General features: G+C 39.3%; 1 protein-coding gene across 3 annotated transcripts in view; it reads right to left on the reverse strand.

Annotated features, from left to right (window-relative positions):
- Positions 1-130: 130 nt before the first annotated feature.
- Positions 131-14354, reverse strand: part of ASPM (assembly factor for spindle microtubules) — a 58218-nt gene continuing 43994 nt past the window's right edge. For all 3 annotated transcript variants that reach the window (XM_082612985.1, XM_082612984.1, XM_082612986.1), the window contains 10 exons: positions 12524-12690; positions 10971-11067; positions 9673-9882; positions 8212-8364; positions 7205-7393; positions 6378-6570; positions 6092-6246; positions 4058-4234; positions 2985-3154; positions 131-389 (listed from right to left, as the gene is read on the reverse strand). In XM_082612985.1, coding sequence (XP_082469111.1) covers positions 287-389; positions 2985-3154; positions 4058-4234; positions 6092-6246; positions 6378-6570; positions 7205-7393; positions 8212-8364; positions 9673-9882; positions 10971-11067; positions 12524-12690 — 1614 coding nt within the window. In that variant the 3' untranslated portion in view covers positions 131-286. The remainder of the gene's footprint in view (positions 390-2984; positions 3155-4057; positions 4235-6091; positions 6247-6377; positions 6571-7204; positions 7394-8211; positions 8365-9672; positions 9883-10970; positions 11068-12523; positions 12691-14354) is intronic.

Raw genomic sequence — 14354 nt, forward strand, 5'->3', positions numbered from 1 at the left:
CTAATGTTTTCCCTTTAGGAAAATGATTATATTCAAACTAATATAATATTTTAAGACGACATAGATAACAGTGTTGGAATCATGTCATGACCTTAGTTTGTTATCGCATAAAGCTATTAAATAAAAGAAACAAAGAATATAAAAAGTTTATTCGTTACTTATCTCTTTTTAACTTTAATACAAAGTCAGATTTTAAAAGTTGTACAAAGCAAGCCAAAAGCACTTTCTACACGCGTGATCAGCTTTCCTATTTCTTTTCCTGTACATACTGAGACGTTTGCCTTTGCTAATAAGGAATGCCAAGAGTGTCCATCACCATTTGAATAGCTTTCAGAGGATTCATGATTTCTTCCAAGTTATCTCTTCTCAACACCCAATCCGGTTTAAGTCTGTGAGAAGAATAAAAACCTTGCATTAATCCAGTTCCTCTCTTAGAAGACTCACATCCATCGCTTTGTCTTAACTGAAATGTGGTCCCTCCTGGACGCATCACCTCCCTCACAGGCCCTCATGCAGGTGGGAGGTTTCATGCTATCACCGTTTACGACTTTAGACTATTTCTCTCCATCTTCCTTGAAGGATGATCCTGGCTCCTTTGGAGCTCAGGCTATTCAGCTACCAAACCCCAGGGTTTTGTCTATAAACCTGGTTCCTGGTCTTCCCTCAACTCCTGCCCCATCTCAGAACTTCAGCAGCCTTGTAGCTAAAGAGCCGACCCCTCACCTGTCCGTTTCCGCCCCCTTTCCTTTAGGTCCACTCAGCACACCCCCCGTCACACAATCACAAGATAGCCACTGTCACCCTCAGAAAGTGCCCGGCCACCAACTGCTCAGTCTGAGCCTTCCAGCCCGAACCACCCCTTGGGGTTCATCCACGCCCTTTGACTTAATACGTCCATGGCTCACAGCTGCCCCCCACTGTGATGTCCACTTCAGGGGATCTCAGCACGTGCCTGTCACCCAGCACAGTGCTGGTCTCCTTTCCCTCCCATCTAGCTTGGGTCCCTCAGTATAATCTCCATTGCAAATGCGGTTAACGCTATTGTTGCTCTTCCCTATTGAATGCAACTGGAAAGCTCTATGTGGATTCCAGGTTGAATCCAGGTATCTGCCTTCTCCATTCCTGCACAGCTGGACATTGCTAAAAAAACCTGCACAACCAGGCTGGCTGATTTTATGCCAAGGATTGAAATTACCTAGAAATTGCTTCCTTTCTCATTCCCCAAGATGACTGTTTTCTTCTTTCCAAATGTCCCGTCCACACCCTCCCCCCTCTGCTCCTGAGTTAATGTCTACAATCTCCTTCTTCACTGAGGACACGGCATCACATCCGTTTTCCTCACATGAATCCCGACCACTATGTGCATTTCCAGCTTCCTGTTCTTTCCAGTGAAAACTCCGAACATCTATTAATTGGGGGGGTGGTCAGAGTGGGTATATATACCCCTACCGTGGAACAGCACTCTGTGAAGTAAGAGATGCAATCTAAGCCATGCATCGACATGGATGAACCTCAAGAGCATTACACTAAGTAAAAGAGTCCCATCACAAAGAGCTACCTCTGTATGATTCCATTTATGGGACAAAGCAGAAAAGGCAAAACTAAAGGTATTGAACTCACATCATCAGGTTCCAGAATCCAGGGGTTAATGGGAGAGAACTGACTGCAAGGGGGCACAAGGGCACTTTGTGGTGACAGAAATATTTTATCTCAGTGGTAGTGGTTTCACAACTGTATACATTTGGCAAAACTCATTAAATTGCATACCTAAATAAAGGGTACATTTATACTGTTGGGAGTTTTACCTCAAAAAACCCTGACAGTGTCAAAAGGGGAGAAAAAGAAAAAAAAGAATCTACTCATTCATATGTTAATAGTTTTACAACGTAATTCGTATTATAATATGCCAAGTCCTTAAATAAAAACTGTATGTAGAAATAGTTCCCATTAATAATTTTAAGCAGACTATTTTTATGTTATACTGTAAAACATGCAAGAACAGAACCAATTTACAACTCTTATACAGTTTATAATTATGAGTAATTATAAAGCTAACTGCTGTATAACCCAGGTCAAGAAATAGTGCATTGTCAGCTGTGCAGGATTTATACCTAGTAGACAATTGTCCAGTCATAGAAAGGAAGGAGAGAGAGGGAGAGAGAGGGAGGGGTGCTAATGATTCCTGCATCTAATTTATAGCTCTAGACCATTTCCCTAACTTATATCTCTAGACTGTTTCTTCTGCCCAGAACCAGAGAGCAACAACGAATGTCCTTACAAGAGACACAGAGGAGGGAGAGGGAGAAGAAGCCCTGTGAAGACTTAGGTGTAGGACAGAGCTATCCAGCAACAAGCCAAGGACACTTAGCCGCCAGAAACTGGACGAGCCAGGGAAGGATTCCACCCCAGAGCCTCAGACCAGGTGAAGCCCTGCTGACACCTTCATTTCAAACTTCCAGTTTCAAGAACTGTGAGAGAATAAGTTACTGGTGTTTAAGGCCACTAAGTTTGTGCTAATCTGTTACAGCAGCTCTAGGTAACTAATACAAGGTCAAAAAGAACTTCTCTAGGAGGAGAAATTTCAGGCATCGGGGTGATTATGCGAGGAGTTGGAGGTTGATGTTTTGGCCACCAGAGACCTTCGCCAGCTCCCCAGTAGTGCAGCTTCTCCTACATGGAGGGGAAAAAATGATACGGCAAAGCTTATTCAGAGCTAATTATCAGCCTTAGCACGTACGTTGTTAGTACCAGGAATTTACCCAATAACCACTAAATACTCATAGCTGCAGTGTTGTTACTTCATTAACTGCTGAGATCGTCTCCTTTAGATTTACCAAAGATTTTCTTCTTGTTCACATGCTGGTTCTCCATTGTCAAGCACAGTCTCTTGCTCATAGTAGGTGCTCAATAAATGTTTGCTAAGTGGATGAATGAACGAATGAATGAATAGTGATACAAAACTACAGGGTACATTTACTGCTCACCTTGAAACCATTCTGGTTCTTACAGGTGTTTCTGGAATAAAGGAAAGGCTCATAGAAGATTTCTTCTTTTGTTCACAAAGGATTCTTTCAGTATTCACTTTATGTTTATGAGCTGTAAGTTTGTAGAGACTATAAATACGGTCAACAACTTTGGACCTACTTCGAACATCCTACAAAAGAAAAGGTGCATTTATTAAACTAATAAGAATTCTGTATCCCTTCTATGCTAGCAAAATCAATCACAGTATACAAACACTATGCAGTAAATTACAAGCTTTTAACAATAAAAAGCCGAGCTCTCCAAGTTCAGCAGTTAGATTGGCTTAAATTATGAATTTATAAGACAATTATGAAGAAGGCAAATATTCAAAAATTGTACACTTAACTCCACACTAAATAAAAAAGCAAACATTAAAGTCAATATACCTATTATACATGGTTACCAAGTCCTGTGAATTTTACCTTCTTAAAGTTTCCAGCATTACCCACTTACCTCTGCCTGATGTGACCCCAGGTCAAGTACAGTCTCTTGCCCAGACCACTGCGTGTCTACACTTGCCTCTTTCCTTAATGGTCTCCCTATACCCACACGCTCTCCCAAATCCATTCTTCGACCAGCAGCCAAAGTGATGTTAAAACTTAAACTGGAACGTATCTCCTTGCTTAAAATCCTTCAGTGGTTTCCCACTGTTCTCAGGATAAAGGCCACAGTCCTATCATGGCCTGCTGACTGTAACTCCTGGAGAGGATACTCAGAGGCCTCACCGGAGAAACACTTGTCACGTCTTTATGTCACAGCAGGGGGATGAGGAGTCATGCACATCTGGATTTCTACCTTGCTGGGACAGCTGTTGCTTCTCTCAAGTACATGGGAGCTGGTTACTCCTAGGGCTGTGATTAATTCTACTTCTAGATTTCAGCTTCTCTGACACATAAGAAACAACTCATATCAGCACAAAAAGCAGGTGTGAACACACGCAAAGCCCTATTTAAGTTGTGATAACCGCTTAAAAGTCTTGGACTTAAGAACATGTAAAAATAACCTCAAAGGAAAAAAACTGATGAATACTTACAGAAGCTCGATTTGTCCTCTTCAGTAAAACAGCTAACAAACAACAAGTTTTTGTGAAAATGCTTCTACTCTTGTCTGCAACTTTGTCACCGGGCTTTTCTTGGTACATTTGCAGAAGCTCCAGCAGTGTATCTACACAGTTTTCTACATCGTAAACTGCTGAAGTCGTTTTCTCATACTGGAAGAGAACAGAACCGAGTTACAAATTATAATAAACACAGATACTGGGCTGGCCAAAAGGTTCGTTTGGTTTTTTCCGTAAGATGAATCTAGTAGCATTAGTTGTCTTTAACTTCATTCAAAACAATTTTGTTAGATTGTATACGGCAGCTGTCATATCAGTGTGCATTTAAAAAAAGACTAATCAAAATTGATGAATTTTTGTGTAGTTATTTTAATATTGAAGATGGAAGAGAAAAAGCAACATTTTCAGCATTTTCTGCTTTATTATTTCAAGAAAGGTAAAAATGTAACCGAAATGCAAAAAAAGATTTGTGCAGTGCATGGAGAAGGTGCTGTGACTGATGAAACGTGTCAAAAGTAGTTTGTGAAGTTTCATGTTGGAGATTTCTTGCTGGACGATGCTCCACGGTTGGGTAGACCAGTTGAAGTTGATAGCGATCAAATCGAGACATTAATTGAGAACAATCAACATTATACCACACAGGAGATAGCCGACATACTCAAAATATCCAAATCAAGCATTGAAAATCATTTGCACCAGCTTGGTTATGTGAATCGCTTTGATGTTTAGGTCCACATTAAGTTAAGCGAAGAAAACCTTCTTGACCCTATTTCCGCATGCAATTCTCTACTTAAATGTAATGAAAACGTTCCATTTTTAAAACAAATTGTGACGGGTGATGAAAAGTGGATACTGTACGATAATGTGGAATGGAAGAGATCGTGGGGCAAGTGAAATGAACCACCACCAACCACACCAAAGGCCAGTCTTCATCCAGAGAAGGCGATGTTGTGTATAGGGTGGGATTGGAAGGGAGTCCTTTATTATGAGGTCCTTCCAGAAAACCAAACGATTAATTCCAAGAAGTACTGCTCCCAATTAGACCAACTGAAAGCAGCACTCGACGAAAAGCATCTAGAATTAGTCAACGGAAAACACATAATCTTGCATGAAGATAACGCAAGACCGCATGTTTCTTTGATGACCAGGCAAAAACTGTCAGAGTTTGGCTGGGAAGTTCTGATTCATCCGCCGTGTTCACCAGACATTGCACCTTCGGATTTCCATTTATTTTGGTCTTTACAAAATTCTCTTAATGGAAAAAATTTCAATTCCCTGGAAGACTGTAAAAGGCACCTGGAACAGTCCTTTGCTCAAAAAGATAAAAAGTTTTGGGAAGATGGAATAATGAAGTTGCCCGAAAAATGGCAGAAGGTACTGGAACAAAAGGGTGAATACGTTGTTTGATAAAGTTCTTGGTGAAAATGAAAAATGTGTCTTTTATTTTCACTTAAAAACCGAAGGCACATTTTGGCCAACCCAGTACTTTAGAAACACCAACCAAAAAGGAAGCCAGACGTGATTAGAAGAGGTTCTGCTATTCTGATACAGTGCAGTGTACAGGCTGTCAGCTCTGGAGGGAGATGGACATGAACGCTCCACCACTGACCACACGCTGGTCCTCGGGCGAGGACCTTACCTCCTGTAAAGACGATTATCCCTTCACTACAAAATGGGAAGGATAATACCATAAGAACCACCTTAGAGGATGAATGGGAGGACTAAATTAAATGATGCATGAAAAGCACTAGCACATAGTTAGCAAGGCCTTAACTAACTCTAACTTGCTGTTATTAATATTATAAAAACAGGAGAAATAAATCATAAAAAATTATAGTTTCTATGTACAGTTATGTTAACAGAGTAAACATTCCCCCCCCGAAGACTCTGGCACATAGTAAATGAACTTTAACTCGGAGATCTGAGCTCTAGTTATGAGCAAGCATAAACCTAACTTGCTGGGGGAGGTTTCCTGACCAAGGAACTCTTCATTATCAAGACGGAAACTACCTTGGCGACGTTAAGCAAGACCTGCACAGCGTATCCGATGACCTCCATACAAGGGACACTACGGTTACAGCTTCGGATCAAGACAAATATTTTAGAAATTGCTCCACTCTGGGCCATATTCTCACAGCAAAGTGAAGACAGTCTAGTAACTACGTCTGAAAGGGGGAGAAAAAAAAAGATACATTCACAGCAACAAAATCAGTAACACATTATTATATTCTTTGTACGACTCAAGGGTAAAAACGCATTTCTAACCTTATACAAGATATTGTTAAAACAAACTAACCCAGGTGCTTTAGAGCCTCAAGAATAGCGGAAAGGTACTTGTATGTCAGGAGATAGTGCAGGGCTAGTGCGGTTCTGTGGTAGAGCTTGTTTTCTTCTCGAATCTCCCTGTTAACACACTGAAGTCTCTGTCGAATGGCTTTAATTTTTGTACAATCATTTTTCTTCCTCCAAGAATATCCTCTCCATAACGCCTTAAAGAGACAAACCAGTAACTTTAAGATTACAACCTCTGATGTTGTGGACTTAACATCTACATCTACTTCCACAAAGTAACTGTTTTCAGTAAAATTATATGATGTGATCTTTGCAACTTTGCAACTACAACTTCAATTCAGGTTCTAATAAATAGCAAAAGCAATTTTTCTAGGAAGAAATACATATAATATTCCTGTATATAAGTTAAAGCATCATTCACTGGCCAAAGACGGCTAAATCTATTCAAAAGGCAAAAATACATTTGCATCTTTCAATCATCAACTTCCTCTATGGAATGTGAAAATAAAGGGCTTAACAATGAAATTATTGTAGCATAGTGTATATGAATTATTCTATTGGCCAATCTCAGCTTTTTAAAATGAGCATGACTGTGCTTTTTAAAATGTTAGACATTGGGGATTCCCTGGCGGTCCAGTGGTTAGGACTCGGCACTTTCACTGCCGTGGCCCGGGTTCAATCCCTGGTTGGGGAACTAAGATCCCGCAAGCAGTGAGGTGCAGCCAAGCAATAAAATAAATAAATAAAAATAAAATTCGATAAAATGTTATATATCATGTAGAAGAATTGCAAACCAAAGTCTTGAACTAAAATCATAATATTTTCAGTTACCTGAATTTTAGTGACTCTATTATTAATTTTTTCCTGCTTTTTACGGAGGAGAAAACGGCATACGGCTTTCTGTATTACTGATGCAGCCCTATTTTGCTGGCTCATATGTTCTTGATCTTCATTCTGAATTTTTATGAAGCTATGTTTCTGAAGAAACCTCTTATGCTGTAATCTTGCTCGAAACCATCTCTGTTTAAAACATATGAATAGTTTTTTTACTTCAGTTTTCTTAATGAAATAAATAGAACATTTATTGAAATATCTTTCAACCCTCCCCAGTGGCACTACATTTCCACTCTAGTTGGTGCAGAAAATCCCAGGCCACAGTGGGTGTAAGTGTGTGTGTGTGTGTGTCTGAGAATTTAACCCTGCACAACATATTCCTCATTTCATAATTGATATAAATCTTATCAAGCTGTATATTATTCTTCAATTTTTTTTACTCAATATTTTATATGTAAGTATATTCACATATACTGTACAAACAGGATTCTCATCCAGAATACATAAAGAACTCCTATAATCATTAAGAAAAATAAAACACTCAACAGAAAAATGAGCAAAGTATGTGGAAAAAAAAATTTAAAAAGCATACCATACACAGATAAGAATTTGAATAACCAACACAGAGGAAAGATTTTTTAGAATTGCTAGCAATCATAGGAAATCCAAACCAAATATGAGATATAATTTGCCATTCATCAAAATGACAAAATCACAAAGTCTTTAATGTCACGGGTTGGCAAGGAGGTTGAGAGAGAGACAGGTGTCCTGGGTGTCGCTACATGGGGAGTGAATGGGTAAAACGCACCAGAGGATAACCCACAGCCTTAGTCCTGAGCCATAAAACGCAACTTACCTCTAAGCCAGCCAACCACCCTAATGGCTACATGGCAAAAGCTAAATACTATATAACTTTAGCAGGGGTATTTGGAAATTGTTTATGAAATATTAAAAAGTTTCAAACAAAAATTATGTCATAGTTTTACTGTGAAGGAAAAACTAACCTGAATACAGATGGCTGAGTTAACCTGTTTATTATTAGCATTCTTCAGAGCCCTGTGAAGTCTGTATGCTCTTTGAATTCTAAGAGCAGACAGGTGACAAAAGGCAGCTGCTGTGAAGTGAAGAAGCCTCATTTTGGCTCTCTGTTCTAAAATCTAAAGGAGAGAAAAAGATTAACAACCAAATAGATGACTCTTAAGACAATCAACCAATGTTTATTTTTGTATATCCTTAATACCAAATTATATAAATTGGCAACAGTAAACTAACTTGTAACTATTAAAATTATCTACATTGTAACCTGAAGTAATTATACTCCTTTAATATACAATACTTGCAATGGTGTAACCCCTAACTGAGGGTGTAGAAAGCACAATTATATTGGGGGCACTTCACTCAAGAATGTAACTAGACTACCCAAGGGCAGCTAGATAAGGCTTTGAAGGTACTAATTATAATGGGAGAAGTCTAGGAATAGTAAACTGAGAAAGGGTTAGAGAGCTCCAAGCAGAACCATTGAAGATGGTGATGTTAAATCGGGCAAACATTTGATCCGACTTCTCCAGCAGTGGTCTCGCCACATCCAGCACAAGACTTCTGCAGCAGAAGCTCCCTCCAGGGAAGGGCCTTTAGCCTTTAGACTTTCAATTTATACTCAGTGAACAAAACACAAAAGATTTCTCCTTTAATTTAATTATTTTCTGTTTACCACTGCTTCATGTACTGGATGCCCAGAATGTCAAGAATTCCCTAGGGAGGATTCTCTCCTGCTGAAGGTGTGGAAGTTATCAAAGGAATGGTCCTACAACCCCTGAGAGAGTTGCTTGGTGGTAGCAAAAGGTGACTTGAATAACAACCTCCTTCACGTGTGGGGACGGGGCAGGGGAAGCTGGGATGCAGTGAGAGAGAGGCATGGACATATATACACTACCAAATGTAAAACAGATAGCTAGTGGGAAGCAGCCACATAGCACAGGGAGATCAGCTCAGTGCTCTGTGACCGCCTGGAGGGGTGGGATAGGGAGGGTGGGAGGGAGACGCAAGAGGGAGGGGATATGGGGATATATGAATACATATAGCCGATTCACTTTGTTACAAAGCAGAAACTAACGCACCACTGTAAAGCAATTATACTCCAATAAAGATGATAAAAACTTAAAAAAAAAAAACCTCCTTCACGTGTGGAGCCCTCCTCACATTTCAGTTCCTTTGTTAAGATTTATTACATGAGAAAAGTTATTTTGTATTTTTGGTGAGCATCTATGGGAAATAGGATCATAGAACAAAAATCTATGGCAACCAGTTGATCTTGTTACATGGGGCTCTTCAGAAGCTGAATACATTCTACTTAATGGTTATATCAGTTCTGAAATTATTCTCCAAAATCTCAAATTTCTTAACACAATTTAACATCAGGTATTTCCACTTCATAAGACTGAGATATCCTACTTAAAAATACTTACCCTTTTTCTTACTAACCAACCACGCACCAGTGCTTGTAGAACAACTGTAGATTTTTTCAATTCAACATATTTTATCCTTTCACACTTCCCAGCCTTCCTGGCTCGTATGTATCTTTGTATGGTCAAAGCAGCTGATTTCTGCTGGAGAAAGACCTGCCTTCCTTTATATGCTCTGAAATTTGCTTGGATCAAACAAGCAGCTTGATGTCTCTATAAAGAAAAATTTGCAAGTGACATTAATAGATAGAAATAATAATTCAACCCACTGGAGGTTCTGGAATTTCTCAATGAAAAATAAGATGGTATAATTATGATTTTTTTTTTTTACATTTTTAGTTTAAGAATGTCATATTTCAGAGATTTTGAAACCCACAGAGGGCTACAGCTGAAAATGAAGTTTTTATGAAGGTGCAAACCAGGGACCATAGATACCTGGTGCTTTTTCCCTCCCTTCCTCTTGATACTTTTCATTGTGAATGAGCAAAGGACTAGTATTACTACAGGACAAATGCATTTAATACAAAAGCTAGCTACACTCTAGAGAACAGAATGGGTATTATAAGCAGCTGTGAGGGAAGCTGTCTGCTGCTTAGAGAACCAGTGTACTCCCAGCACATCTTAGAGTCCTCAATTCTAGAACATCCTGACAATCAAATTCCAAGACACATAAAGTATCTGGATTGAAATGAAAACTAGGTTTGTTTTACAACATAGACCACCCCCACCTACTAGCTGAGTGACCTTGAGCAAATCCCTTTATCTCTCCAGACCTCAGTTTACTCATCTGTAAAATGGGAATGCTGATAATAGCTACCTCACAGAGTTATCATGAGGATCCGATTAGTTAGTAAATATATAATAGAAGGTGTAATAATAATAGTGTGTATATAATCATACATAGTGAATATGAACATCAAAATTTACAAGTAAAATTTTAATTTTGATTTCTTTAATAAAAGACCATAGGTACCACCATTGTTCTAGAACCAACGTTAAATATTTTAAATAGATTACCAAATGTGGCTTAAGGAGTATGTGTTGACTCATACAGACAGGATACGCTACATCTATTATGAGTTTCTTCAAATAAATCACTTCAAACTTGGGTTTGAGAATATGTTATAAAAACAGATACACAAACAAAAATACAAATAGTATTTTTATGAGTGAATATAATTTTTAATTGACTGCAATGATGTGTTTAAAGCAAATGTATACTTAGATCTTTAAATCATGTTTTGTTTTCTGTTTTTTAAAGTAGTTCTTTACATATGAACTGTTTTTTTATTAACACCTACTTTTGTCATTAAGAATTGCTCATGAGCTGTTCTTCCAGAAAGTACAGCTCTCCATTTTCTCTGAATGATGATTGTTGATGCTCTCACGTTCAAAAACCTAAAAAGTGATTATTGGAAAGCAATTTCAAATTAACTCATTTAGTAAGTATTCATTGCCAGCCCCCTATAAATACTAGAGGAGAAAGAAAATATAAGAAAGGCAATGAGAAAATAAAAAAAAGTAGAAAAGGATAATTCATACTTAGGTTCTAGCAATCAGAACTTTACAAACACACACACACACACACACACACACAGGGTAACAATGCAAAAGAAGTTTTACAATTGGCAATATTTCAGTGGACAAGAAATATTAAGTTCTAGAATGACAAAAAATTCTGAACGGGATCAGAAGAAAGTAGGATTAGCCAGATCTAGACAAAGCCTAGATAAAGGGGAGGTGGTAGAAAAAAATGGTAGAGAATAAAGTCTGAGTCCACACTATGAGTCTTTGAGCAGACAGGTGTGGCTGAGAAGACAGCCTGGGAGGGCGGAGCGGCATCAGGCAAATGAGAAACAAACACTTGTTTGAAAGGAAAGATGGCATCATGAAAAGATTTAAAAAGGAATATTCTGTAAACAGAACTGGAGAAAAATTTTAAATGTGAGGGCTAGAGATTAAACTTTAGGCGTCAACATAGCAGTGAGAACAACTGAGAATCGGCAGGCTCCTTCATCCATTCACGGTCCTGTGGAAAAGGGAGAGAGATTAACCTATGCCATGTCGCCACCTTTCCTAGAAAGTGAGGCTGAATATCACTGGGAAAAACTGGATACTGGTCCTTAATAGCTGAGAGCAGTAATTATATTTTTGTTTGTTAAGCCCTGACTCTGCCCATGGAATTGATCAAGAAACGCTTGTAACACTAGTGTCCTCTCCTAAAACGATCTTTAAAACCATCACTGATATAATAGCTCATCAATTCTGGGAACTGAAGAAAAAATTCTTACACTATGAAATAAAAAAATAATATAGACTATCTGGTAAGAGCTTCTGAAAAATGTGTTTAAAAGAAATGAACTAGGAATAGGGAAACACGAGTAACATAGAGAAGTTGGTAATTAGGTCTTCTTCATTAAGGATAAAGAGTACAGGGGTTAATACAAAGTAAAAAAAAGCATAAGAAAACAAATGTTGCCAGTAGCTAAATCAACAAACAAAATGGACCCGTGCACTAACAAGGAAAACAAGACTTACTAGATCATTTTATTAACTTCCCATCCTCAGCCCCTACCCTTCTCCTTATGAACCTGAGTTAATCAAGTTTAATATTTTCTCCTGGATTATACCATCAAGGCTGTATCTCAAAAAACAAGACAGTTTCAGAGATAATTTTGTTACATTATTGCAGAAAACACCAGCAAACCATACAAATTAAGCATAGCAACTATTTAAAAAAAACCCAACAAGCAGTATTACTTGACACACAGACTTGGTTACGGCACATGCGTGTGTGCACGCACCCCACCCCCCCACACACACACACTCTCGCCCACGCAGCTGACACATTTACCGTCTTCTCTGCAGTTTGGTACAGAAGCAACCCTGAATGATTCTAACAGCTCTTAACACAGCCAGATACTCTTTGCGCGCTTTCCAACACCTGTACCAGGCTTGAATCTTGCAGGCAGCTTTCACTTCACGTAAATGTTTCCTGGCTTTATGTCTCCTCCACACAGTCTATTAAACATATAAACATAACAAATATGCAATGAGATGTCTAATTATTTTTTGTAAACTGGGAGACTCAGTATTGATAACAGTTAATATAAGGTCAAGCAGACAAGATCAACTGCAGAAATGCAGTCACACCCCAACTCCTCTGTGGGACTCCCTCACTCCAGACACGTGAGCCCTCTGAAAACAGCGGGCTGACCTGTGACCTCTTACTACCTGCTTCAGCACATACCCTGCAGCTGGCTGCTGGCTAAGCCCAATACAATCCTGAAAAGTATTTAAATTGTAAGATGCACACAAAGCCTGGGAAGCCAGGTGTGTGCACTGCCCTCCCCTTCTCAGTCCATGTGAAGGAACGAAAGGAAATGAACACACTGATGCCTCCGATTCCAGGGAAGGGATGGGAATTCTTCCCACTGCCCTCCCCACCCACTGCAGACACATCCTGGGTTCTGTGTCCAGCCTGTTGCAGAATCCTGAGGGCATCCATCTACCTGAGGACCATCAGATTTTCTGACTTTGGCAACCTTGTGGCTGACTAAAAGCTTAAGTAACAGCTACAACTTCTTAAGTGCTTAGAGCTATACTAAGCACTATAATTCTTTACAGTAACGTAGGTAGGTAATACGATTATCTCTAATTTAGAGGTGAAAAAAATGAAGGCCCAGAGGAACTGACACCAGTAAAATTACTTGTTGATGTCACAGGTAATAAGTGACAGACATATCTCATTTAATCCTTATAAATATCTTGTGAGATAATTATTAAGATCTCTATACAAAACAGAAATTAAGGTCAAGAGACTTGTTACCACACAGCCAGTAAGTGATAGAGTCAAGATTTGAACCTGAGTCTATCTGACTTCAACACACCTACAGCAAATACAATCGCTCCACCTAACATGGGGATCAGGCTCTACATTCAGTTGACAGGCGAGAATGATATATGTGGTCAACCCTAACTCTTGTGATGCCCTTAACTCAGAGTGTTTCTATATGGTTTTTGTGTAAACAAAACCGAATACCAACATAGCAGTATTCATAGTGGAAGCCAGGTATCAGTATTTTTAAAGATTCCAAAGTGATTCCAATGTGTGCTAAAGTTTAAGACCACTGGTTGGTGTGTGTTAAAAACTGGATGTGCAACATGCACTCTTATAATTTAGTTACATGAAAGAAAAAACAGGGCTTCCCTGGTGGCGCAGTGGTTAAGAATCCGCCTGCCAATGCAGGGGACACGGGTGCGAGCCCTGGTCGGGGAAGATCCCACATGCCCCAGAGCAACTAAGCCCGTGTGCCACGGCTACGGAGCCTGCGCTCTGGAGCCCACGAGCCACTACTGAGCCCGCGAGCCACAGCTACTGAAGCCCGCACGCCTAGAGCCCGTGCTCTGCAACGAGAAGCCAGCGCAATGAGAAGCCCGCGCACCGCAACAAAGAGTAACCCCTGCTCGCGGCAACTAGAGAAAGCCCCTGTGCAACAACAAAGACCCAATGTAGCCAAAAATAAATAATTTAAAAAAACCCCTAAAAATCCAACAACTGATTACTAAAAAAAAAGAAAGAAAAAACAGTTGAGTTTTCCTAAGATTGTTATTTTGGCTTTTCTAACATAATCCCAACTAATACATGCACTTGACACCCACCAGTCCTTGACTCCTGGCAGCGT

This window comes from Mesoplodon mirus (assembly GCF_964341445.2).
Source record: "Mesoplodon mirus genome assembly, chromosome: 3".
In the NCBI taxonomy this organism is placed as follows: Eukaryota; Metazoa; Chordata; class Mammalia; order Artiodactyla; family Ziphiidae; genus Mesoplodon; species Mesoplodon mirus.